The sequence below is a fragment of the Pelmatolapia mariae genome, linkage group LG15, assembly GCF_036321145.2.
Source record: "Pelmatolapia mariae isolate MD_Pm_ZW linkage group LG15, Pm_UMD_F_2, whole genome shotgun sequence".
Classification (NCBI taxonomy): Eukaryota; Metazoa; Chordata; class Actinopteri; order Cichliformes; family Cichlidae; genus Pelmatolapia; species Pelmatolapia mariae.
In genome coordinates, this window is record NC_086240.1 from 7,304,791 (window position 1) to 7,331,133 (window position 26,343).

Consider the following 26,343-nt stretch of genomic DNA (forward strand, 5'->3'; position numbering starts at 1 on the left):
TGTTCGCATTCCATCTAATCACTAAAGTTGGGAGAGAGGATAGTCTAACACAGGGGTCCCCAATCTCAGTCCACGAGGGTCGGTGTCCCTGCAGGTTTTAGATCTCACCCTGGGTCAACACACGTGAATCACATGATTGGCTCATTACCAGGCCTCTGGAGAACTTCAAGAGATGTTGAGAAGGTAATTTATCAATTTAAATCAGCTGTGATGGATCAAGGACACATCTAAAACCTGCAGGGACACCGGCCCTCGTGGACTGAGATTGGGGACCCCTGGTCTAACATATGAAACAGGAAATGACCGCCATGTATTCTATTTATTTCAACAAAGTAACTATATTCTGATTACCACCTATTTAAACAGTAACTGTAATGGAATACAGTTACTCATATTTTGTATTTTAAGTACATAACGCCGGTACATGCATTGTGTTACTCCCCAACACTGGATATTTGTGAACAGTTACTTTAAATAATTCCCTTAATTTTCATTAAATCATGTAAGTTTACATAATGACTGTTGAATCGGTTTTGCTGCTATTATTTGAATTACATGATAGACAAAGAGGAGATTGGCCCTTTTTTTTTTTTTTTTTTTTTAATTACAGTGAAGTAACACTGATAGAATTTTTATGATTGAAATGACAACCACAGCTATTTTTGTTTGTTTATTTTTCTTACTTTCAATGACATGCTCATGTCACACAGGAGGGTTAAATAAGCAGAGGCTGAGAGCGAGTTAGGACCAGGCAGAGCGGAGTGATGACAGCACACCAGATGTACTCAAAGAATCACAGAGCTGGGGGTTTATTCTTCATCTATATCAGCGGCTGCTCCGTAAATGATGATGGTGCGCTCCTGTGTGTCACTTTCGTAAATGTCCTCATCTGTCTTAACTGTTCTGGGAAAAGGGGAGATCAGGCAGAATAATATGATTACTGTAATGTGTAGTCACTAGAGACCTGACTGAAAATGTTACAGGTTTTATGTGTCATGCATTCCGTGCCAAAGTCGCCCTCTACCTGATGAGGACCGTCTTCCTCTTGGACATCACTGTTGCCTGCTTCTCTAAGTTACCATCAGCCTGGATGTCTGATGAGGCTGCTGCTATTCGGCCAGCACTTGCAGCTCTCTCAGTACTGTTACCGCTTGTATCACTCAAAGATCCACCCAGCTTTGAAGGTGCTGAGAGAGCACATTTGCTATCACTGGAAGGAAGTTGCAAGCCTCCAGTCAAGGAAAGGTTTTGGACCATGGTGCCCAATCGGCTGTCTTCCCCCTCAATCAGTTTCCTAACACACAAACAGACGGAAAGAAAGGAAAACCAAAGTTTTACCGGTTTACATCCATCTGATCTGTTGCCTGATTTTTTTTTCTTTTTTTTTTTTTTTCTTTCCACATCTTGTGTAATTTTGCATACCTCCACCTTTTCTTCCTGTTTTCCTTCTTGACAGCCACCCTTCCACTAAGGCAATTTCTAATGAGGCTTCATTTATCGGTAGTAAATGAATGATTAATAGGTCAGTGTTAAGTGGTTTAACAAATAAGGATGGGTACAAGAACTGGATTGAAAATTAGTGAAAAAAGGTGGCAATGTACAAAGAAAAACATTAAAAACCTTCAGAAAGCCTTGAGAAAATTAAAAGGGAAATCTCTTTCTTTGGAAGCAAACTGTAAAGGGGGAAAAAAAAAAAGGAGTGTCTCAAGACTTTTGCATAATACTATTTATTTTCTACTTGACGTAAAAGCCACACACCCACATCTGTGTGTGTGTGCACATTAACGGTTTAAGTGTTCTAAGTGCTTAAAACCTATTGTAATGCTTGTTCACCTGTAGGTGGCGATCTCAATCTCCAGAGCCATCTTGACATTCAGGAGGTTCTGATATTCTCGCAGCAGCAGAGCAGTCTTTTCCTTGCTCACCTTCAGATGCGCTTTAATTCCCTCAATGTGCTCCTGTTGAAATTACATCAGAGGTGTATGGGGTTTTGGGGTTTTTTTGGGTTTTTTTTTTTTTTTTTTTTTTTTTTTTTTTTTTTTGTTGTTGTGATCAGGCCAGAGGATGACGACAAAAAATATCTCTATAAGTCAGTCAGTTAGTTACCTCTAAGCCCTTCTCTTCATTCTTATATTTCTCCAATCTGTCACGGATCTGGGCCTCCAAATACTCATTCCTTGTCTTCAGTACCTCCAGTTCATGTTCTTTGTCTAGGATCTATTTGTGCACATGTACACTGAGTATCCAGAAAAGTTGCAGAACAAACCACAAGAAGAACAGAAAGTAACACTCACATTCTTCCTATAGGCAGCAATTTCCTCTCTCATACTTTGGACTCTTTGAATATGTTCACTGGAGGTGTTATTAAGGTCCTGAAACTTGGTTCTATACCAGGTCTCCATTTCCTGGACAACACAGAATGAGATGCAAAGAGATCTAGAGACAAATCCTCCAGAGTCGGGGCATACTTCAGCTTCATCAATGCCACTTACCTCCAGGTTTTTGGCAGCAATGCTCTCGTACTGAGACTGAATCTGTTTTAGGGCGGAGGAAAGGTCTGGGAGGCCAAACGTGAAGTCAGATTCAGAGGATGCTGAAGAGATCTGCAGGATCAACTCCTCGATTTCCTTTCAGTAGACCAAAAACAAACACGGGGGGAAAAACAGTTAAATGAGCTAGGAACATTTTCAATTCTATGAAAGCAAATCTCCCACTCTGCCCCACAGATTAATCAGAACTTGTCTGTTTGACTTCCTCTGAAGTTTTCACACCAAATAGATAACTACAATATTTATGGTCTTACTCACTCTGTCCATCAAGACGAGCTGGATTTGACAATAACCAGCAAATTTACAGCCCGTTAAACCACTGATGGGGAAAATGAATGACATGCCAACCACGAGGCAGCTATGTGTTACCTCTTTGTGAACTCTCTGCAGGAAGGAGAGTTGACCCTCCAAATTTTCCAACTGCTTCTCCAGCGCAATCTGGGCTGAGGTTGCTTCGTCCACATTCTGAGAAGAACAGAAACAACAGGAATATAAAAGTAATTTATTTTCACAAGCAGCTACTAAGTGTCTTTATTCAAAGTTACAAATTGACTTTTCATTGTGTCATACCGGGCGTAGAGCCTCAATCTCATACTCTGACTTCTTCCTGGTCTCCAGGGCTTCATTATATCTTGCCTTCAGCGTGTCCAACTGGCCCAACATTGCCTCCTTGGCTGCCAAAGACAGATCCTGTACAGGCCACAGATACAACTGTCAAACTCCTGTAGAATCAAAAAATAGTGCTACCCCTCAGCGCTAGCGCTACCCAATGTGGGAAAAGAGGAAAAGGAGAAAAACAGGACGTAGTTGCAAACCATTCGACAATACACAAAAAAACAAGAACATTAAAAAGAACTGCATCATTTATGTGCAACAAAATATTACTAACACACATAAAATTTTAACACTTTGGCCAGCTTATTATCCCAGCAGGGTACCTATTTTCCACACCGGAGTTCCTGCAAAAAGAAAAAGAAAAACCAAAGAAAAAAGGGAGACTGGAATCATGGCAGCACAAGAACAAGCTCTAAGTACAAGATTGATAGAGGCTGGTGGGTTGTTTTTTTTTTTTTTGTTGTTGTTGTTGTTGTTTTTTTTTTTTTTGTTTGTTTGTTTGTTTGTTTTTGTTTTTTGCCTGTCCCGTTTGGTTCTTTAGCCATCAGAATTGTTGTCTGAAGGCCTTGCCGTATTGGTCCATTTGATCGACCTCTGTTATTATTATTTATTTTATTTTCAGTTGTTACAGACGGGATAGACATGGCTGGGGGATAGGAAAGGGAGAAAGAAAGGGAGAGGGAGGGAAAGAAAAACAGGGGAACGGGGACAGTAAGAAAGGGCACTTAAAAAGAAAAATACTGGATCACCTGTTGAGAGAAAAAAAGGGAAAAGCAAAAAAGAGCGCAACATAATAAACACAACACCATCGCAATAATCTAGCTAAGTGTAAATAACAGTAAATACTAAATATTGAATGTTGTAGTGCAGCATGCAGGACAGACAGCGCACAATGTCCTTTGAGGTAGCAGTCAACAAAGGTGTAGTTTGTGTCTGTGAGCAGTGAACACCCGTGCGTGCAACTGTGCGTACACCTGTGTGGATGAGCGTGCTTGTATTCAAAAGGTTTCTCCATGTAACAATCAGCTAGAGGGTGTGGGGAGCCATAGCCCCGTCCCCCAGGATGACAACAACACTCCATCAATATTTTACAGCTGAGGGGTAAGAACTGAGCAAATAAGGGAGTGAAATAATGCAGTGGTGACTACAATAAGGACCCACACCAGCTCTCTCAGTTTGCCACTTAAAAAGTCACTTGACTCTCTCTCTCTCACCCTTTGCTCTCTCATTTGCTCTGCGTCCCTGTTCAGTTCCTTCAGCTGAGACTCGTAGAGCTTCCTAAGCCCAGATGATCTCTCATAGCTGCTTCTCAGGGCGTCGATCTCAGCCTCCAGCTGCTTGTTTTTTGACTCCAGTGTTCTCACCTAAAGCAAGGAGCACGAGAAAGAGGTTGAAAGTTTAAAAAAAACACAAAGTGCTACCATTTCATCTTAAAAGGCTATGAAGCACTATGTGTAATGTTAACTTTTATGTTCTTGTTCATTTCTGAACAAGAGAAACAGACAACAGAACAGACCTGTGTGTATGTGTTTCAGGTTTTATTATGAACACAGGAGCAGAATATGGTTGGACTGCAGATTACCTTTTCGATATACACTGTCAGACGGTCATTGAGGACGACCATCTCCTGCCTTTCGTGGGTACGAGTCAGCATAAAGGCCCGGTTCTCCTCTGCAGCCACATCCAGGTCCAGTTTCAGCTCACCATCCTTAGACACACCAAAGCACAGAGCTCCCATGCTTGTACTGCTGCAGGAGAGAAAGAGAAGACTTTAAAATAATTTACTGATCTGTGATTCACTCACAACATAGTCCACTGTAGCTTTTTTTTTTTTTCTGATTGATGTTGGTATTTTTTGTTTCACACTTCTTTAAAAAGACAAATCTGAACACAACTAACATAAATAACCAATAAATACATTTTTACACGTTACCCACCTGGTCAGTCGAGCCTTGTTACTGAGGGCCATGCGCCCCCTTGTCTCACCACTCCGGGTGAAGCTTGCTGACCGATGGCGGGTCTCCCTCCGGGTGGGAGATGGACTGGAAGCCTGCAGCTGGCAGGCAGAACTGGCTGCCAAAGTACCCTCGAAATGACGGCGGTATGAAGACATCCTCTCTGGACTGCGGCTCATCCTGGCAGACTTGACTGATGGAGCTGAAGACTGGAAACCGGTCGCTTACTTTGTCTCACAGTCTGTGCTGGGGTCTTATATTCTCCTCAGCCCTTCCCTCAGCACCTAAAGAGGAATGTAGAACCTCCCCAACCAAAGGGTGCATGTCCCTACAAACATCTGTCAAGCTTACGCCAAATAATTTATTAGACCTATAGACTGAAAGAATATTACTGACAATAATGACAGAATTTTCTGCTGAACTACTTTTAAAGCCTCCTTTAAAGCAACTTGTATATGCAGTGCACTGAAATCTGAATTTAGAGCCCATATTATTTTCAGCAATATACCAGTCACACATTTTGGTGGATAAAAACTTCCAGACAGAAGGATAGACGTACGACGACTGATATGTTTCTTACTTACTCACTGTTTCTTAGTGTTGTCTTGTGTCTGGTGATTTTTGTTTTACTTGTACAGTGCAATGTTAATAGAATCAGGCTAGCTTAAATATAAAATATCAAAATGTTACTGTATTACTGTAAAATGTAACTGTATGTAACTCAATGATATTGACTGGACATAGACTGATTTAGCCGTTTGAATAATGTTACTTTATTCAAATTAATTATCAATTATTTAAAACTCAAATCAACACTGTTTGAAGAAAAAAAAAACCCACTTTTGACATTTTAAAGGACTTTAAATACAATCCGGAACCATCCCCTTTCGTTTTCCGGAAGGTTTTTGATGTTACTCTAGCTTCTGCTTAGCCCTAACTACTTTCCGTCTGGTATTCACTCCTTTGCAAGCGAGTAATATCAGTTTAAAGCTTACTTCTCTACCTCAGCTGCTACGATATGGCGGGGAATTTTTGGCAGAGTTCTCATTAGTAAGTTTTTATTAAAACTTCGACATGTTACGGTTTTGTTTATGAATTCGCCGCCTTTGTTGTGAGGCCTAGCTGTGTTTGCGGATGCATCGTATGACGACGCTAACGGTTTCTCCTAAACTGCTACTAGGATCTAAAATAGTCAATATAAATGAAGACCGAAAGAAAACTCAGTAAGATTGTATATGCCATAAAACGTAATCATGCAAGCGTTCTGTTATGTTGTCAGCGACACCAGAGCCGGCGGCTAAAGCTTAGCTATATGTTGTTATTGTTGTCTTGCCTGCTAGCTTCATTGCTCACGTTTTGACGTCTAAGCGGTTTGAAACAATATTGTTTCATGTATTTGTCAGTCTGCAGTGGGTCCTGGATAAGCAGGACCTGATGAAAGAGCGCCAGAAGGACCTGAAGTTTCTCACAGAAGAGGAGTACTGGAAGCTACAGATTTTCTTTGCCAATGGTATTTGTTATATTTGGCTGATAGTAATTGATAGCCTACCAAGTTATGTTGGTATTGTTCGTGTAAGCTGTGTTTGCTTCAGAAAAAAACATCTCCAGGCTTAACAGTTATTTATAACCAATCTATATTGGTATAATAAAATGGGCTATACCTCTTTTCAGTATTTAATTCTGTGTCTTTCAGTGATCCAGGCTTTAGGTGAACACCTGAAGCTGCGTCAGCAGGTCATTGCTACTGCAACTGTTTACTTTAAACGCTTCTATGCCAGGTAAACGGATCCCATCCAAATAGACTATCTATTAGGTCTAGGTGATATGGAAAAAAATCTTATTTTTATACTCCTGTGGGAGTGGCAGTGAAGTGTGTCCCCATACTCCATTCAAAAACATCTATCTTTCAATATAAAATGTTTTAGTTTATTGTTACTGTGTTCAGTTTTTTAAATAGTTGTTTTTATTATTATTTATTTTTTTACTTTAATACCTACTACTCAAACAAATAATTTTCTTTGTCTTCTTCTATGTAGGTATTCTCTGAAAAGTATAGATCCAGTTCTCATGGCTCCTACCTGTGTTTTCCTGGCTTCTAAAGTTGAGGTATGAGTGTTTATGTGCTGCTGCGAAGCTTCGAAGTTCCTTACTGTCTTTAAGGTTCCCACTTATTAACTGATCTGATCTTAATCATTTTTGTCCTTTTAGGAATTTGGAGTTGTATCCAACACCAGGCTGATCTCTGCAGCAACATCTGTGTGTAAGTGACTGTGTTCAGCAACATATTCTTTAAATTTAAAAATAAATTTGTTTTTTCTCCTGCAGTGTAGGTAGGTTGTATAATACTGTTTTATTTTTCTCAAACAGTGAAAACAAGATTTTCCTTTGCTTTTCCAAAGGAGTTCCCCTACAGAATGAATCATGTAAGTAAAATATCCTTGCAGCAGTTAATATAACAGGCACAGCATCATAATAAAGAGAGGTAAAGTGATCTTTTTTATGACAGTCAAAAATACCTGTTTTGAGTTTTGATGGTAAATTGCACAGGACAGAAAGAGTTGAGGACATTAGACATGAAAAATATTTAAGTTGTTGTCTTATGTACATGATATTTTAGTAAAGCAGAGATGGAGGAAAAACTGGACAGAATTCAATTTATCTGGAAAGTTATTTATTAACCGCCATGCCGCTTTACAACATAACAAGAACCTTTTACTCTATATCACAGTGTCACGGCATTAGTGTCTATTAATATGTGAGATTCCCCAGCTAATGTTCACACCCTTGTGATGAAAACTCAGCTACTCTGAGAGATAGCATTGTACTGTGTGCTATAGTACGCACAGTTGTCGTGCACAGCATCTCACATTGTGGTGGCAAATGCAGTGAGCTGCCACAATATTATTTATCTAGCATCACTGCAGGGTTTCTGGGACATCACCAGCACAGCTTTGACATGCCCTCTGACCAGAAAAGTGTGTAAATTATTATTTATAGAGGGCCACTGCAAAGTGATAAAAGGAGGGAGTGGTTCACACAGCAGGGAGGGAATTTGCAAGGTGATGCTACTCATAAACATAAATCTCTGTGTCTGCTTTTGCAGACATAGAAAAAGAGAGTGATGGAGTAGCACACAGACAGTTCTAAACAAAAAGCGGTGTAGATTGTGAGCAGTCTAATATTTCCTGTAACACTGGTGGAGTTTTTATCAGAAGTTTAATTATTTCTAAATGTGCTACAAGTGACTGCTTATCTATTTGAATGTTTACTAAACCATAAAAATTCAAGAACGGATAGCTTAACTTCCTCAAGTTAAAAGTCAGAGAAAATAAACAAAGATGGATAAATAAAATTGTTATTTTGCATGTTAATTGAGAAATTTTGGAATTTCTTTATTAATTATTATTTTGGACTCTAGCTGCGTTTTTGCATGCTGTGTCACGTATGTTGAATAGTATTTAAAAGCTTTGCAAGCTCTTAAAGGTGTATAATATATTATACTGTCCAGATCGTCTTCTCTCAGATGTCTTGGTTTTTAAGCATTTTTAATTTGTTACAGGTGTAGTTTTGTGAGTAAGTTATCTCTGTAAGAAGCTGCCATGTGTTTTCTTTGGAGTCTTCTCTGAACTAGTTTATGGTGCCTGACATGTTGTGTCCTAAACCCAGTCCTGCTTTGTGTATTTACAGATATTAGAATGTGAATTTTACCTTTTGGAGCTGATGGTAAGTACAGAAAGATTTGTGTCTTTAGTGCTGGCTTGACTGAGTGTTGTGTTACTGATTTATTGATGTAATATTTTTCTATGTTTTCAGGACTGTTGCCTGATTGTGTACCACCCCTACAGACCACTGTTGCAGTATGTGCAGGATATGGGACAGGAGGACATGCTGCTGCCTCTGGCCTGGTACGATACCATCTGCTTGACATTTGTTGCTTTTGTTTATTCGATTTAGTTGCTTTTGTGTGTCCTCACTCTGTGCCTGCCCTGCCAATGTCTCTTTACCAGGCGAATAGTGAATGACACGTACAGGACAGATTTGTGCCTGCTCTACCCTCCCTTCATGATCGCCCTGGGTAAGACTTGTACCCATGCATTTCAGATTGTTCTCTAATATAGTTACTGATTTTAAATAAGCTTTAACCTGATCAGTTCTTCTTTTCCTCCCACAGCCTGTCTGCATGTTGCCTGTGTGGTGCAGCAGAAAGATGCCAGACAGTGGTTTGCAGAGCTCTCGGTCGACATGGACAAAGTCAGTTTGATATCAGTTTCAGTGTTGTAGAGTTTTACCCATTCGTACTTAGCCTCATAACATATAGCAACTTGAGGTTCCACACATTGTGATACGGCACATTGTTGCCTGTTTAAATCAAGTTTTTACATCTTTATTCTCACTTTGCCACCATAAACTGCTGATGAGTTATCTGCCTTTAAGTAGCATGAGGTCATGAGATTGACCTAGTTATTAAAATCACTGCTATCCTTTTATGTGCTGTATGTGTTTGTGCTAGGAATATTTTGTGCTCAGATATTAACCACATAAAGTGATATTTTTGTTGTGGATTTGAGCATGTAACATACTGACACAGACGGATCATGTCATTCACTTCATGTATATGTTTTTACATAAGAAAATGTTCATTTTGTTCAATGACTACTGTATGTTTTACTTACAGGAAAATGACCCATTTTACTTTGATTTAGCATTTGTGAGTTTTCATTACTGATGTTGCATTGCCTCAAGTTGTCTTGTGTTTTTGTGTGTCTATTTTTTGTAAAGATCCTGGAGATTATCCGTGTCATTCTGAAGCTGTATGACCAGTGGAAAAATTTTGATGATAGAAAGGAGATAGCTGCTGTCCTAAATAAGATGCCAAAACCCAAACCACCTCCAAACAGGTATGTAGTGTACTCGTTTCTTTCTCTTTTTTTAAAAAAATTCTATATTTTAAAACAGTAAGGACAGATTAAGTAGAGTTAAATATCAATCATATATATTTCACCTCTGTAATATTCTTGATATTTAAATTGAGCTATTTGTGTATATATTTTAGCTATTTCTTATATTTTGTAAACTTCGTAATATATTGTATTATTTAATTAGTTTAGTCTGTTACTGTTATTGTTTTGGAGCAACTGTAACTCACATAATTTGCTTAGGGATTATTAAAGTATTCTGATTCTGACAAACCAATTTATAAAAGAAGTTGGGAGGTTAGACCTTTGTGCAAATAAAACAAAAATGCAAGGATTTGGTGCAAAAACAGAGATTTTGATAAAGTGGTTTGATCAACACAGTTTTAGTTTCAACATCTGGTTTGTCACCACTGCATGCATGCATGCATATATATATATATATAGATAGATAGATAGATAGATAGATAGATAGATAGATAGATATAGATAGATAGATATCTCTATCTATCTATCTATCTCTCAGGGGTGCAACAATACTCTTATCGGTATTGAACCGTTCGATACAGTGCTCTCGGTTCCGTACGCATATGTATCGAACAATACAAAATTTTTAATTTATTTTATCAACTTTTCTTCTGACGATGCTGTCTGTGTGGATCTGCGTTCGACTACTCCGCCTAGGCTGCACTGTCGAGCGCAGATCCACTGAGCGCAGCGCAAGCTAGCGAGACAGAAGTTAAGCTCGTTGCAACATGGCAACTGCCTCAACGCTAGCCGAAATTGAACCTCCCCCACCCTCATTCAGATCTGGCGTTTGGAACTATTTTGGTTTTCATGTGAAGTATGACCCTGATGGTAAGCGCGTCATGGACAAAAGTAAAACGGTATGTCGGATGTGCCACGCAATGCTCAATTACATTGGTGGGAACTAGTGCGTTAGCAGGCGATCCGCGGTAACTCGTTAACGGAGATTTGCGGCGTTATGGCGTTAATGTCATTTTAACGAGATTAACGCTGACAGCACTAGTGGGAACACAATGAATATGACTGCACATTTACACCGACATCATCCTAGTGCAAAGACAAGTGGAAGCAGACAAAAACAACAAGCACGCATACTACAAACTTTACCTGATTCATTTAGACAGCCGTTAGCACATGATTCTCCTTATGGGGACCTGATATGTTTAATATGCTGCTGAGAATATAGCCCAGAAGAAGCGTATAGTATAGCTTTTATTTTGGAAAGAGCCATTTCTCTGTAATAAACTCTCTTTTCCAAACTCTCTTTTCCAAAGATGAGTGATTTCTCGATCAGATTTATTGTTTTTAATTATTTTGTTGTTTCAGCAACACTACATTTAAAAACTTTACTTTTGAGTTAAAATATATATTTATAATTTTAATAAATGACAAATTAAAAAGGCATGAACATTTTTTGTATCGAAAAAATATCAAACCGTGACACCAAAGTATCGAACCGAACGGTGAATTTTGTATCGTTAAAATATATATACAGTATATAACTACCGACAGATATTGGAATAGAAATTAAGAAATATGTAAAGATTATGGGGAAGGTTGTGCAAAGTGTAGGTAGAAAATTACTGTACATGTGAAGATGAGGTTTGAGCTTCTTTTCTCTGGAAATGGTTTCACAAGTTAATTGTTTTTAATTGCTGTGGGTCTGCTTTCATTAGTACAGTATGTTCTTGTACACTTGGACTCCTTACAGTCTATCTCAGTGACCTGTATGCACTTCATTTTTCTCTCTGTCTGCAGTGAGAGTGATCAGAGCTCCAATGGGAACCAGAGCAACTCCTACAGTCAGTCTTAGCATGCCGTCTGTATTTCCGTGGGAATCCATAATGTCGACGTGGTAATGTCACAATGCAACCATTACAGTGTCACTTGGAAACAGTCACAACAATCAGAAATTTGATCCTCAATCAAACCCCACTCCCCAACAAACTGAGTGTCTTTACCTTTTCCTCCTTGTCTGATCATTATGGGTTTGTGGACTGAGCGAGAAACACGGAAATGCCTGCAGTGAACAGCCAATCGAATACAACAAGCCATGGCGTTGTCTCGATTAGGCTCCAACTTGAAACGAACTTAAAAGCTAAGGAACATTTTGGGGGTGGGAGGGAATGTAGGGGGAACAGATGTAATGGTTCAGTAGACACTCGTCATTGTGATGATCCTGACATCCTTGAACAGTCCAGAGGAGTGAGTGTTTACACGTCGAGCTCCGTGGGATTTGAAAAAACAAAACTTGATCACGAGCACTGTGCGTGCATGTGTGTGTCTGTGTGTACTACATGTGAGCGGCCACTCTGGGTGGGTTTTAATTCCTCAGGGATTGCAGTAGACTTGTTTTTTTCTGTTAATTGATTTTGAGCTTACAGGGTGGATCTTATTGGTTATCACCCTGTTCAGCTGTGATGGGATGCACCTGCCCTGTTAAGTGTCTCTGCTGGCTGATTGGTAAACTGTGGCAGGAGAAATGCCAAGAGAAGCTCCTCATGAGGGCACAAATGAGCTCTTTGAATACAAGAATTTACTGTTTTGAATCATGACAACCCCACCACCCCCTTCGCAACCCCCACCTCCTTGTAAATAGCCTTATGATATTTTTCTTTTATCTTTCATGCTTTTGTTTATATAAGAAAAGTTTAATGGAAATCATGAGCTGGTTTGTGCTTCAGATAAAAGTGCCCCTGTTTGTTTGTTTTTATAGTAATTATTTTTTCAATTTACCCTACTTTAGTTGTATAGTGTATTATCTAACACTTTTTTTGTTTTTGGAAAAACCTTTGCTTTTAATTCGTCAAGGAACATCTTTTTTTTTTTTTTAATGTTTATCTGCAAAGTTTTGGTTGTACCTTATTTTAATTTACTCTCTTCCCTGCATTTAATCACTGAGTTGTGGCAATATGTGTGTGTAAATGTCTCTATATTTTTGTGATGTAATACAGCGGAAGCTGTGTGTGTGGCTGTACTTAAAACAAGGTGCTTGAAAGCCTTACAAAATAAAAGCTGCTGGTTAAAGAGAGAACCCCTCATGAAAGCACATTGTCCCATTCAGGTGAACTGCACAGTGTGCTGCTATTGTTGCTTATTATTATTTTTCTTTTAAAGAAAGAAAGAAAAGCAGATGTGGCACGGTGCCCTCTGGCCTTTTTCCTCCCATTCAACTCATCTATTGTTGGTGTCCACATTAAAATAGGGTGTGATCCTATATCTAGTTCTAGTTAAAGAACAAAAAAAATCTTTAAAGCTCATTTCAAAGCTCAGTTATGGTAATAAAGTGTATTGTCTACTTAACAAAGTGGGCCTCCGTGTTTGTGTAATGCACATTGAGGCATCTTCCATCATGTTACAAAAGTCATAGGAAGTCCTTTTTGCCAACAGCAGTGTCTGCTCAGAGCAGGGGCTGCGGTGGGACCCCTAGTGTTGATTACGAAGAGTGACATCTGGCGTGTACTGGTAGAAAATTCGGAATGTGCACAGCCTGGGGCTCCAAGTGGCGACATTAAAAGTGAGGAACAAATTGTGCGTTATGATTATGAAAATGAAGCGGTGCAGTAAACTCTGGTAGTTGACACCTTCAGGGTACAGTCAGTTCCCGTGACGTCACTTTAGCTGCATAAGAGAATTTGAGGGCAGCGGAGGTAGTATGGCAAGCTATGTGATGTCTCCTTCAAAATAAAGGTCTAAAGTCAAGTTCATATTGGAGTTAAAATGATTATATATGAACTGACAAAATGCGGAAGCAAAGCTATTTTTAAGTGCTTCTTCAGGAGTACTTAACCTTAACCATAACGTAAAGTCTGTGACACATCTGTTGGCAACCACACCAACAGGGAATTAAGTTTAAAATAAGCGTAACCCCAAAGAATTAATCATGGTCAAAAGATACAAAGGCCTGTTTGAAGTTCGACTTTTAAAGCCACTACGCTTTAAACAGTAAACTTGAAACAAATCTTCATATTTGCTCATTCTCTGTGGCACACCTGTTCATTTTTGTGACCTTTTATTTCCACAAATATTGTGCTGTTTCTAATATTTTTATTAGCACCGTTGCCTCATTTATAAGAATTTTATCTGTTTTAATAGGGTTAAATACAAAGTATTGTCAAAAGGGAGGGAATTTTGTCCTGTTGCCACTCATTCATTTGGCTGCCCACCAGTAAAGTAGCCTAATTATTCTGTAGTAGTTTAATAATGGTTTGTATTTAGCTTTGGATTTAGCTATTTTTGTTTGGCACTTTTCTTGAAATTACTCGAATTATTTTGCAAAGGATGACCCGCAAATCCACTTTTATATTGAAAGGTATAACCGGAACCCCTTTTGTGTTTTACTCACTCTTGACAGTAATTATAAAAAGGGGGACGTAACCTGGGAGCTCCGAGCGGGCTTCAGAGAAAGTCAACCCCGCTACGGGGACGGGCTCCGGGCGGGATGCTTGTGTCCGGTCGGCTGGTCCTCGTGCCGTCGCCTCTCACCTGCATCCGCGTGCACCCATGAAGCCCCCGCTGATGAAGCTCTTGGCTGCCAGAGTGAGGCGGAAAGTGGCCAGAGACAGAGAGCATGTACTGGCGTGTCGGGTTCGCCTGGACTCGGTCGTGTGTGGTTGATCTCGGTCCGAACCAGAGCCTCTCCTCCGGTCTGCTGGGGTCCGATGAGCAGCTCTCGTTTTACGGGTACATCATCGCGTACCCACTGCAGGACTGCGGCGGGATCATGTCAGCTTTGGGCTCGGACTCGTGGTGGCGGAAAACACTGTATTTGACCGGAGGGGCTCTGCTCGCTGCCGCTGCTTATCTGCTGCACGAACTGCTGGCCATCAGGTACCAACAACAACAACAACACAGGGACTGTCAGAGAGAGGCAGACCTCAGGATCCCTGTACGCAGGCCTCCCAGGCCAGAGCACAATCCGTGTGGATTTGATCTGCTCATATTTTCACTCCAAAGCTGTATTTTCCACTGAGGTCTGATATTACTTAATCTCGTCTGATTGGGCTGGGTGAGAGTGGAGACGGAGGAGAAGAAGTCGTGAGTGGGGGTGGGGGTGTTGTGATGTAACGGAACCTCCACCCCTTGAGCTTCCTCCTCATAAACACACACATATTAGGGGAGATTTCCATCTTCGCTAGCTTATTTCTGTGATTAGTGACATGATAATAGTTTATTAGTGTTATTGTATATCCGTGTGCTACCACGGCCTTCACATAGCTCTGCTGCCAAATGAAAGGACATTAGAGGCAGTAGGTCGCTTTCATTAGTCTCTGCTAGAAGGACAAGGGAGGTGATGGAGGTTAACACTACCGCTGGTGTTTAGGTCCAGTCTAAACGCTGCAGTGATGTGTGGGTCTTTTATAACCTCTGATGTAAACACCTTGAATCATGAAGGTTGCGGGAGGGGATATGGCAGCTTTAAAGTAGAAAGAAGCGCTGTGTGCTTAATTGTTCATTTTCAGGGTGAAAGCTTTGACTGAGCGAGTTTATTTCTTCGATTTACCCGCAGTCCAGGCCAGGGTCTGTGCTATGTCACAGTTTAAAGGGTACTTAGTGTTACTCCAAATGGCACTGGACGATGTGCTTTTAAGATGAGGAAACGGAAGCTTCCTCTGCGGGGTTTTTTTGTTGGTTTTTGTACCTGTATGAGCGGATATGTTGCAGTTTCCCCCCTGCCTCCTTTTCTCTACATCGTCCTGTCAGCAGCCATGCGTGCTGTAGGTGATCCTTTTCCATTCTGGTGTCAGCGGCTATTTAAGCACCGCACTGAAAATAGACAGCTCCTCTGCACTCAGCCTCCTGCTTGTTTGTCGTTTCAGCACTTTACACGGCGGACAGCTCCTTGTCCTAATTCTGCATCCTCTCCGCGTGAATGTGCTGCTTTTCGTCTGGCTGTGGTTGTGGCAGTTTTGACATTACCCGGTCGGTGATTCGTTATTATAATGTTGCAGTTTTCTTGCAGACAGCCCACGTGATGCACATACTTACGACCTTTTCTTTTTTCTTTTTCTTTTTTTTGCTGACGAAAGCAAGAGAGTAACTTAATAAAAACTAAAGCAGGATAAAGCAGGAGGACACAAACTGTGAGGAAATGTACTGACAGTTTCCTCAAATAATAAAAACCAGATCAGAATAGTCTGGAGAGCGGAGAGCCAATCAGAACAGCCGATGAGTATGGAAGCGATTCAGTCAGAAGGTTAGAGTCGCAAATTTGATCTGGCCAGTGCAGTGCAGCAAAATTGCTAATTTTGGTATGATCCAATACCAAGTAAATACTGGGCCAGTATTGCCGATACCAATGTTAGTACCAATACTGATTTCAGTGTATAAAGGCAGTTTATGTAGGGTAGAGTCAGTGTGTCATGACTAATGAGACGAACCACTATCAATTTTCAAATTTTAGTGACCACTAAATCGCTGTGATTTTTACTTTCCACAATAATTAGTTAACACAATAAAAACACAACGTTCACCTTTTCATGGATATGAAACTGTGTTGTTGTCGTTTTTTGTTTGTTTGCTTTTTGGAAGCTTTTTGGAGTGCAAATGTTCCTGTCTCTAGAGGACTTTTTTGAAGTGTGCTTTAGGCTGTAAATAAAATCCACGACAGTCAAAACAAAAAGGTTAATTTTTGACATCTTTGCATGTTTCAAAAACACAATTCAGGGGGCTACATACCTTACTTAGAGGATAGAAACAGAGTAACTGCCCTCTCGTGCTAGTATCAATCCAGTACCAGTTCCAGCGTTGGTATTGATGCTATCCATATTTGGATCGATCTGCCCACTACTAGGTACAGCTAGCGCCCATGACCCCCGTTTCAAAATTCTAATGCTTGGTAGGAAGAGAAGAGTAGACATATGGACATAATTTACATTTGATGTAAATTTGATGTAAACTGTCTCTCAACAGTAAAAACACAACAATTTTTTACACCAACATTTTTATATTTTTGTCACCTGAATCAGCTTCAGATCTAGTCTGCTATAATCTTTAGATATTTGGTCAACTAATACTAGACTGAAAGTAAAAGATTTGAAAAATTATGGCTAAAACTATATAAAAATGTGCTGTCCAAAATAATACTGCTTCCGAGACTTACCTTAACCATAAAATCTGCTAAACTACTTTAAGTCTATCTTTGTATGCTCCCCAAAACTGGCTAAATACATACACCAACCCTATTACTCTAACAATAACCACAAAATAAGTGCTTTACGAGCAACTATGATGTATATCTCCATATTTGGTTTGTTCATGGACTCTGCTACAGTTGCAGTATAGTTCTTCTTTATCTTGTAATGGGCTTTGGGTCAGACTTAGTTCATCCACTGTATGAAGCTAATAGCTCTTCTCCCTTTAAGGCCGCCCTCCAAGCCAGATTTCCTCTGATTGGCTGCCCTTTGTAAACCCCTGTGCCTGTGCCAAAACTGACTATTCAATGATGCCCACTCTCACTGACATCAGAGGGGCTAATAACATCCAATAGTAGAAAAAACTACACTCTATATATAGTTGATACAAAATACTTGGCTAACACTCATCCTAACTTAAATTTAAACATGGTCTAAAGTTATATCAAGTGTTTGTACTCAGATCTAAAGATTTGTGTCATGCCGACTTCCTTTTTGTTCCCTAAAAGGGGGAACAGCCTAATTGCTTCCCTGTTTTCAGCTATAATATGAAGTAGACTACTAACAGCCAGATATGAGGATGGTATCAGTCTTCTAATCAAAGTGAAAAGCAGGGATGTAGTCGAGGCTGATAGATTGGTCTTAATCCATCATTTTTAAAGTGTAGCATCAAGAGAAAAGGCTAAACTTCTGATGAAGAACACAATCCAAACGAAAAATGCTGAAAACTGCAAAGGACTAACTGTCTATGTAGAAATGTAGAAGACGAGTGCTATGTCCATGTATGCAGTTGACTCACACCCAACCCACACACCCACACTCTACATTTTAGTGTTTAGTTGTTGTTTTTTCACAACCCTTGAAGTGTATGTGACATGCAGCTCTTTCCTTCTTTGCCTCATACAGAAAGGAGGAAGAGCTGGACTCTAAAGATGCAATCATACTCCACCAGTTCTCCAGGCCCAAAACTGGCGCCCCATCTCTGTCGCCTTTCTGCCTTAAGCTGGAGACCTACCTCCGTATGGTTGACCTGCCCTACCAGGTATGACTGTGTTTACGTGGCTGCAAAAGAAAAAAGAAAAACAATATTTTGTCTGTTATATAATAAAATGAATTTATTAAAAAAAATATCTCCTGCAAAGGTCACTCAGTTTCTTTTGCAGCATTTACCAACCACTTTGAGAATTTTCTCATCATCCTCCCACCCCCTTTCCTCAACCCTCTTCTAGAACTACTTTGATGGGAAGCTTTCGCCGCAGGGAAAGATGCCGTGGATCGAGTACAACCAGGAGCAAGTGTGTGGTACAGAATTCATCATCGACTACTTAGAGGAGAAGCTGGGCATGAGCCTCAACAAGAGCCTGACACCCCAGGAGAAGGCCTTATCACGCGCCATCACCAAAATGGTGGAGGAGCACTTCTACTGGTGAGGGACCGCTGAGATTTAAGCTGATTGTTTTTGTATTAAAGGAGTGCATGTGTATGTCTGTATATATAAATATATATGCATCTCACAGGACCATAGCTTACTGTCAGTGGGTGGACAACCTGGAGGAGACCCAGAAGATGCTGTCGGTGAGCGGTCCACTGAGTGACCTACTCAAGTGGATCCTGAGTCACCTGACAGGTGGGATCGTTAAGAGGGAGATGTACGGTCACGGGATTGGACGGTTCTCTACCGAGGAGGTGTACGCCTTAATGGAGAAGGACATGCGCACCCTGGCCACCCTGCTAGGTGAGGGTTTGTTTGTTTTTTTCAATTTAAAATAGTATGAGTCAGCCTATGGGCAACTGAATCTATTTAAGTATGCATTAAGGTTGGAAGTATGTTTTTCCAGAAGACAAATGGAATCAAAACTTGGAATCCAGCAAATCACCCAGATTTAGATGTGGTCACATTCGAGTCTTCAGTGGGAAAACAGTTTTTTTTTTTTTTTTTTTTTGCTTTGTTTTGTAAATCTACAAATCACTTTGTATTGTGAAGCTCGATCTCAGTGTGTGTCACCATTTTGCTTGCATAGTTTACCCCAGGGGCAGATCAGTGGCTTTTCAATATGCGCCTTGAGACCTATAACCAGAGACATCATGTTTGTTAGCAGCAGTGGATGGAAAAAAACTGAAGTTTTTCAAGCTCAACACTGACCTCCTGTGGTAGAAACTTAGCATTGCAATCACTGTCAAACCTGGCAGTTCATGGTAGGCGATTTGCAGTTATTTGGCCATGACAGGTGGCTTCTCAGGTTAAATTTTTTTCACTAAAGGTGTCAGTTAATCTGTTACCAGTATGTGTTTATTTATTATAAAACAAGAAAATGGAATTCAAGGGGGAAAAGCTTCACCGTTTGACTTATATTTTTCTGTCTGCTGTCTAAGGTGATAAGAAGTACATTATGGGCTCTAAGCTTTCAACAGTAGACGCCACAGTGTTTGGTCACCTGGCCCCTGCTATGTGGACACTACCGGGATCGCGGCCAGAGCAGCTAATCAAAGGTGAATTCACCAGAAAGGCAGTCTACCTAATTTCAAGCAAACTTGCACTTGAGTGATGTATGTACAGTATACACAACTCCAATTCCAAAAAAGTCAGGGTGATGCGTAAAGTGTAAATCAAAACAGAATGCAATAATTTGCAAATCTCCCAAATCCAGATTTGATTCATAATAGAACACAGAAAACATATCTAATGTTTTTCTTTCTGAATTTTTAATGGCTCTATGAGATATAGAAATGTGAACTTTTGCATGTTCTAATTACACATTCAGCACAGAATTCATACATTTGAACACTCTATTGTATGAGAGGAAAACAATACAATGTCCTTTAGCGAAAATCATAATCAACTGATGCAAGATGAGCAACATCAAAATGAAAATGAAATTCACTAAACTGTAAATCAAGTTAATTATCTAAGAGAATAAGAATAAAATTAATAATAAGAAACTCTCTGATCTTTGACTTAGACACTTTTTTTAACCTTTTCTGCTAACCTTTAAAGCTCATCAGTGCCTAAAAGGACCAATGGAAAAGTGATGAATTATCATTTTATTACTATTTATACATAAAAATGTGTTTTCTTCTTTTTTTAAATCTAAGTCATCATTACTAGAAAATAATATTTCAGTTAGGACCACTTTAGTCAAAAGAAGGTGTTATTTCCATTAGGCAGTGCTCTATATGATGTATACACAACAGCCCAAGATGGGATTAAAATGAGCAACTGGTGTTTAGGTGGGTTGCAAAGCAGCTTGTAGACAGGCTAGAGCAGTTGCACAGAAATCCCCAGTAAAGTGTTTCCTGAGCTGGCGTTGCTATTTGCTGTTTTATGGACTGTGAGATCTAATCTTATACTCACTTATATCGCTGGTGTCTCAGTGAGATACCTTCTGGGCGCTGTACCTACTGAGATGTTTGTTCCACCCAGGTGAGCTGATCAACCTCGCCATGTACTGCGAGCGCATCCGCCGGCGATTCTGGCCCGAGTGGTTCGTCGACCTGGAGGACTTCCGCTACAACGACACCACAGAGGGCAGCGACTCGCCCTCGAAGCTCCCCGACCTCGGCCTCTACTCCCGCACGGACACTTTCCAGGACGATACGCGCTCAAACACTTTACACACTCACACGCCACAAGACCCGCCATCGTCTCAGAGTGACCCCACGGGCCACTCGCTGTACGACTCTGACATGGACACGGAGTGCTCTGAAATAGACCAGCCGAAGTGCTGACGAAACACACACACACACTTATAGTACACACTACATATAGGCACGCCGCAGGAGGGAGCTGCATCCCACCTATGTTCTACCTCTTAGAACAGAAAACAAGAGGGGGGTGTATTCGGTGTTCGCCGGCCGGGACGTTGAGGGTGTAGAAGGGTAAAGTGCCAACTGCAGTGGAGGAAAGATTGCAGAACAAGGAAAAAAAGGTACAACAGAGATGAAACTGGAAAAGAAGTGAAGAGGAAAAAAAAGAAATGTAGGTTTAAAAGTGAGAACTAGACGCATTCAAATCAGGAGTAAATGACGCAGTTGCCGAGAAACTCCTCCACGTCAACTGCAACCACAACCTTCTACCCGTTGTCTGTTGCGTGCCCACCGTTGTCCCTCGTAGCAGCTCGCACCACCCAGCAGCGTTTTGCGTCTGTGTGTCTGTGTGTGTGAGTGTTTGTGAGTGCATGTGTGTGTGCGTGTACCAAATGAACCTTTAATACATGAAAGGAACTGTACAGAATCCATGAGAAAGAAAACATTTCAGTGTAAATATATAAACGAATCTGACTTCATTCTCAGATTTAATAGATAAAATCTGTATTATATATGAGTATAAATAATATAGATAGGCTGGAACTATAGTATTATGTCATCTGTCATATAGTGTAAATATTCTAGGTGTTTCTCTTATGAATTCCTACCCTGCTGGTCTAAGATCAGCTAGAGGAACCCTGTGAATTCTTGTACTGTATGTATCCGATTACAGGGATATTACAGTATTTAAACAGTTGAGAAAAGAAAAATCATAAAACATAATAGTTGGTAAACTCCCAGTTTCCATTAACATCTTGTCTAATTGAGGCAATTATTTTGCCTCCAAAAAATCCCCCACATCTTAATGTACGCTGCTGTATTTAGGAGATTTTACATGCATTCAAGCATTGAGCGCACGCCAAACAATCGTGTAGATATAGAGTGATAGATAGAAGACAGTCTGAATCAAAGTGCATGGCTGATTCAGGCCCATAAGTCTCTCTTAGCACCCCACATTGATAATCTTTAGCTACATTTCTTAGTAAGCCCAGTGTGATGGAATGATGTAGCTTGTTTGTCGGTGCCTCTGGCCAAATCAGCCATGCGAGCATGTATCCAATGGATTATGGAAAAAAAGCACTTGTTTTCTTTCAGCATTTCTGTCAGAAAATGTTACGTAAAGCAATAAGAGACACAGACACAGGTTCACTTTATGCCAGGCTGTGATAATTGAGGCGTGTGATGGTAAGGTGCAGGCTCTATGTGCGCTTGTCGTTCATCAAGCGCACGTACCGACAACGTTTTGTATGCGTGGAAGAAAGGGCGAAATACTATTTATGTTCCTGCGCATGCTAGCCTCACATCATTTTAAAAATATTTAGCTCTAGAAGTTCGTTGACTGTACTTACAGTCCTGGTATAAAGAAAGCACACCCTCTTTCAACTCTAAGGTCAGAAAACACGTCAGGACATATTAAAAAGTCACGTGGTCTTACCAGATTCTAAAATAATGTATATATAGCCTCAGGTGAATACCAACACATGACGTATTACACTGTGTTGTTATTTTAAAAAAATAAGCTGAAATGCAGAAGCAGGATGTGAATAACCAAGTATACCCCATGGTTCAGTAGCCATCTTTAGGAACATGTAAACGGGTGTAATTGTTTTCTCCATGACTAAATCAGTCTCTCGCATTGTTGTGGTGAAATTCTTTTCATGTGGCTGCAACACAGACCAACATCATCACACCTCCACTCCTGTACTGGACAGCTGGTGTGACATATTTGTGTTAATTTGCTTTGTTTGGTTTTCTCCAAACGTGGTGCTGTGCATTATGGCCAAACACCTCCACTTTAGTCTCATCTGTCCAAGCGGCATTGTTCCAGATGTCTTGCGATATGTTTATATGCAACTTTGCAAACGTTTGCCTTGCTGTCAGGTTCATGTCATATTTTAAAAGGAATGGGCAAACGAGTTACCAGGAGAAAGTTCAGTCTTTTTCTAACTGTCCTGTCAAGAACTGTAATGTTTAACATGCTAACCGAGGCCTGCAAGAGTCTCAGATTTAGCTCTTTGTTTTTTTTCAGTTTCTGTAAACACGGCACAGCCAGACTTTGGGGTGAATTTGCCAGGATGTCCACTCCTGGAATGACTGACAAATGTTTTCCCCTTGAGATTAATCTTTCTCACTGTTGTATGACAGACTTCAAATTGTTTGGAAATCGCATTATAACCCTTCTCTATGAACTTTGCAGAAGTCTTTGCTCCTTGGCAGTGTGTTAACGCAAACAAGCGGCAAAACCTTTTCCTTTCAGAGAATTGCTCACACTTCCTGATGATCAGTTAATGAAGTGCATTTGCTTAACAGCATCCGGTTGCTACTTTTGTGGAAGCAGTGAGGGTGTACACACACTGCATCTGTATTTTTGGCTTAGTTTTAGTTAAGTAAATAATGACATGGTGTAATAATGCATGTGTTATTTTTCACATCAGGTTGTAGTTACCTCATTTAAGGATCTGGTAAGGACCAGATGTCCTGATGTGCAAAACTGTAAAACTTAGTGTGGGTGTTCTTTCTTTTTGACACGACTGTACCTGAGCTAGTTAGGTGAACTCAGCTATCACAGTAAGTCCCAGACATTTTATTCGACCTGTCCTACACTCTGCCCATAACGGAGTTACAGAGTTGCTGAAACTAAAAGTTCTGTTAGGGAACTTTAGGGGAAATTACAGATCTCACAGTAAACAAATTGTGGATGTGATCAGTAATTACAGTTGGAAAAACTGTAATTTAAACCCTGATGTGAGGCCTTTAATTGGCGTATACATGATGTCAGCCAGTAAGTTACACTAAAATATATTTGGCGTAATTTTAAAAACTGCATCTCCAGTTAGTCATTTGTCCACCAGAGAGCACTGGAAGCAATTTTTTCAAATATGCTCACAACTCCTGCTGCTCTCAGTTCTAATAACCACATTTATAGGATAACATTAAAAAATGTCTTTTATGCTATAATAAGTTGCTTTTGTATGTTTGAGTCTTTCAAATGCTCAGATTTGTCTCCAAAATGTGCAAAAGTGGCTTTGTTTGTGAGGATGCTGCATGTATGTAAGACTAGAATTAAAAACAGATGTAGCATTAACTTACCTCTAATTCGAAAGAAGAAGCAACAATCCTACATGACGAAGGGAACTGATAGGGAAAGAGTCCAAAGGATGAGAGGGCTTTTTATTTATTTTTTGATCCTTAAGACACTATTATGATTCTGATGTCATTTTAAAACCATGAGTTTGAATGTGATGATGCCTCTCAGTTGAATTCTGCTCGATAAAACAATGCCATAAGTTGTTGGTCCAAACTCTGAGTCTGATCTAAGCCTTTTGTGGGGACACAGCAGACACTGAAGCCTTTATGGGTGTGTGTGTGTGTAAGTGTGTGTGTTCAGCAGCTGAATTTCAGTGGAGTAACAGACTGAAACTAAGAAGCTAATGAACTGAAAAGTTTGGTTTGGTGTCTTAAAACCCCTCGCCTGCATGCTATTGCCTTTTAACGTTAGTAGTCAGATTCAGCCTTATGGGAGCTGAAGCTAAACTGTTTACTTCATACCAGTGCCAGTGTATGACTTCTGTTTTTGAATGTTACATTTATTTATATATTATATTTAGTTTATGCTATTTCTATTAATTTATTAAGATGGCTGATGTGCTTGAATTTGATAAGCAATTCTATTTTTGAACATTTTGCACTTTAGTTATGTTTACACGTGTTTTGTTTCTATGTCTGAAAATGTATGCATTGGTGTATTAGTGCGCTACTAGATTTTCTTCAGGCTTCTGCTGACATATAACTCTTATAAAAGCTACACATGTCCATGCAAGTCACAGCAGTGGTTGCATGTATATCCACAACCTGGAAAATTTTCCAACTCATACATGCGGTTTGCTGCATGTCTGACATTTGCTGCAGACTCTGCCTTTACAAAACACAATAACTCAGCTTCGCCCTGCAGTGATTTATGTTCACTTGAAGCTGAGATACCAAACTGACACTCGATCTTCTGTAAGCAGGGTGAGGTGAGTCATCCTGCTGATCGGCTGATCATCAGTGTCTCCTCTCTCTCGTGCGACTTCACCTCTGGCAGTACAAATTGCAAAAGTCCTCCTGATAAGAGTCTGTTGCCAACTCTGTCTGTCTCAGTGTTCCTCTGCATTTCGAGGTGAGAAGTCAGGGTTTAAGCCCCGCCCTGCGCGTCACTGTTCCCATTCTACCCCGATTCCTGCTTGTAGACTTGTAGAAGCCACATTGCGCTGTTGTCTTGATGTTGTGCGTGCGGAAAAACACTTGTGGTATCTCGTTGGACTGTAAATAAGTGAGCCAGAAAAAAGCCAAACTAAATATATAATTTATAAATATATATATATATATATATATATATATATATATATATATATATATATATATATATATATATATATATATATATATATATAGAAAGACAGAGAGAGCGAGATAAATGAATATGACCTGAAAGAACATGCTCTGCAAGGGTTTTAAAAAAAAGAGATTCTTATGAATGTATCATAAACAGAGATAAAATGCTGTATGACAATGGATTACTTCTAATATTTCATTAAATATAACTGCCATATTTTCCTCTGGTTTTGTTTCCATCATTGTGTGGATTGCTACATGCATGAAAAATGAGAATATTTCTGCATGAACTGTTCAGTATCAACATGTTGAACTGGGTATACTCTGGCATATCTATCTCATAATCCCTCTCCCTCTGTGCTTGCTGCCATACGACAATACTAAGCCCACCCAACAATGCTGAAGGATTAGCTCTCTGCCCTTTTCTTTGAGCTCTAAGGGAAACAGAGAGGAAAAGCAGGGTATAGAAAGAGAAAAGGCAAGTTGCGGGAGCACCAATGTAGAGACGGAGCGTGGGTTTGGGTGCGAAGCGGGCTTGAAAAGGGGAAGAGACAAACAGCTCGAGAACAGATGAATGATATTTGATAGCTTTGGCTGGTTGCGTTTCTGAGACCATTGTGCAAAATCCCTGGGAGATCGCTTCCACACAAGATAGGGGAGACAATTCAGGACTGACAATGACACCAGAGTATAAATCATCTCTGGTGAGTCAAAGATGGCATACAGTGTCAGAGGGAGCAGCTGTGTGTGTGTGTCTAGCACGTGGCTGAATACATGATATGTGAGGTGAGACAATATGTGCAGTGAGAACTAAGCGTGTCTGAATGTGTGTGTGTGTGTGTGTGTGTGTGTGTGTGTGTGTGTGTGTGTGTGTGTGTGTGTGTGTGTGTGTGTGTAAAAATATGAAAAATGCAGAGGATGCCTGTAGGAGCGTGAGGGCCGGGAGGAGGGCAGATGGTCGCTTGCTGATAGG

The 26,343-nt window shown here is 40.2% G+C and overlaps 3 protein-coding genes across 3 annotated transcripts; 2 read left to right on the top strand and 1 right to left on the bottom strand.

Moving 5' to 3' along the window:
- Positions 1-715: 715 nt before the first annotated feature.
- On the bottom strand, positions 716-5,412 carry ngs (notochord granular surface). Its single transcript, XM_063496057.1, has 11 exons — positions 5,102-5,412; positions 4,747-4,912; positions 4,379-4,528; positions 3,120-3,239; positions 2,919-3,014; positions 2,493-2,627; positions 2,295-2,405; positions 2,107-2,217; positions 1,834-1,958; positions 1,025-1,294; positions 716-903 (listed from the first exon to the last, which is right to left on the bottom strand). The coding sequence occupies exons 1-11, from the start codon at positions 5,296-5,298 to the stop codon at positions 810-812; spliced, it is 1,575 nt and encodes a 524-aa protein (XP_063352127.1). The 5' UTR covers positions 5,299-5,412; the 3' UTR covers positions 716-809.
- Positions 5,413-6,028: 616 nt separating this feature from the next.
- Positions 6,029-13,355, top strand: ccnc (cyclin C). The gene is made up of 12 exons (XM_063495066.1): positions 6,029-6,169; positions 6,523-6,629; positions 6,813-6,897; positions 7,156-7,225; positions 7,328-7,379; positions 7,487-7,542; positions 8,807-8,842; positions 8,933-9,024; positions 9,127-9,194; positions 9,291-9,370; positions 9,899-10,017; positions 11,818-13,355. Exons 1-12 carry the CDS (start codon positions 6,138-6,140, stop codon positions 11,870-11,872), a joined length of 852 nt encoding a protein of 283 aa, XP_063351136.1. The 5' UTR covers positions 6,029-6,137; the 3' UTR covers positions 11,873-13,355.
- Positions 13,356-14,423: 1,068 nt separating this feature from the next.
- faxca (failed axon connections homolog, metaxin like GST domain containing a) lies at positions 14,424-25,381 on the top strand. The gene is made up of 6 exons (XM_063495623.1): positions 14,424-14,889; positions 18,099-18,234; positions 18,422-18,618; positions 18,710-18,927; positions 19,566-19,682; positions 20,614-25,381. Exons 1-6 carry the CDS (start codon positions 14,630-14,632, stop codon positions 20,916-20,918), a joined length of 1,233 nt encoding a protein of 410 aa, XP_063351693.1. The 5' UTR covers positions 14,424-14,629; the 3' UTR covers positions 20,919-25,381.
- The last annotated feature ends 962 nt before the right edge of the window (positions 25,382-26,343 follow it).

What these genes read in the sequence shown, in the direction of transcription:
- ngs (XM_063496057.1), bottom strand. Translation starts at nt 5,298, where the DNA reads ATGAGCCGCAGTCCAGAGAGGATGTCTTCATACCGCCGTCATTTCGAG. An exon ending in AACAAGGCTCGACTGACCAG is followed by an intron (nt 4,913 to 5,101) that starts GTGGGTAACGTG and finishes TCTCTCCTGCAG; the next exon opens with CAGTACAAGCATGGGAGCTC. An exon ending in ATGAAGAGAAGGGCTTAGAG is followed by an intron (nt 1,959 to 2,106) that starts GTAACTAACTGA and finishes TAATTTCAACAG; the next exon opens with GAGCACATTGAGGGAATTAA.
- ccnc (XM_063495066.1), top strand. Translation starts at nt 6,138, where the DNA reads ATGGCGGGGAATTTTTGGCAGAGTTCTCATTA. An exon ending in TCCTGGCTTCTAAAGTTGAG is followed by an intron (nt 7,226 to 7,327) that starts GTATGAGTGTTT and finishes TTGTCCTTTTAG; the next exon opens with GAATTTGGAGTTGTATCCAA. An exon ending in TTTACCTTTTGGAGCTGATG is followed by an intron (nt 8,843 to 8,932) that starts GTAAGTACAGAA and finishes CTATGTTTTCAG; the next exon opens with GACTGTTGCCTGATTGTGTA.
- faxca (XM_063495623.1), top strand. Translation starts at nt 14,630, where the DNA reads ATGTACTGGCGTGTCGGGTTCGCCTGGACTCGGTCGTGTGTGGTTGAT. An exon ending in TGGTTGACCTGCCCTACCAG is followed by an intron (nt 18,235 to 18,421) that starts GTATGACTGTGT and finishes ACCCTCTTCTAG; the next exon opens with AACTACTTTGATGGGAAGCT. An exon ending in GCCAGAGCAGCTAATCAAAG is followed by an intron (nt 19,683 to 20,613) that starts GTGAATTCACCA and finishes TGTTCCACCCAG; the next exon opens with GTGAGCTGATCAACCTCGCC.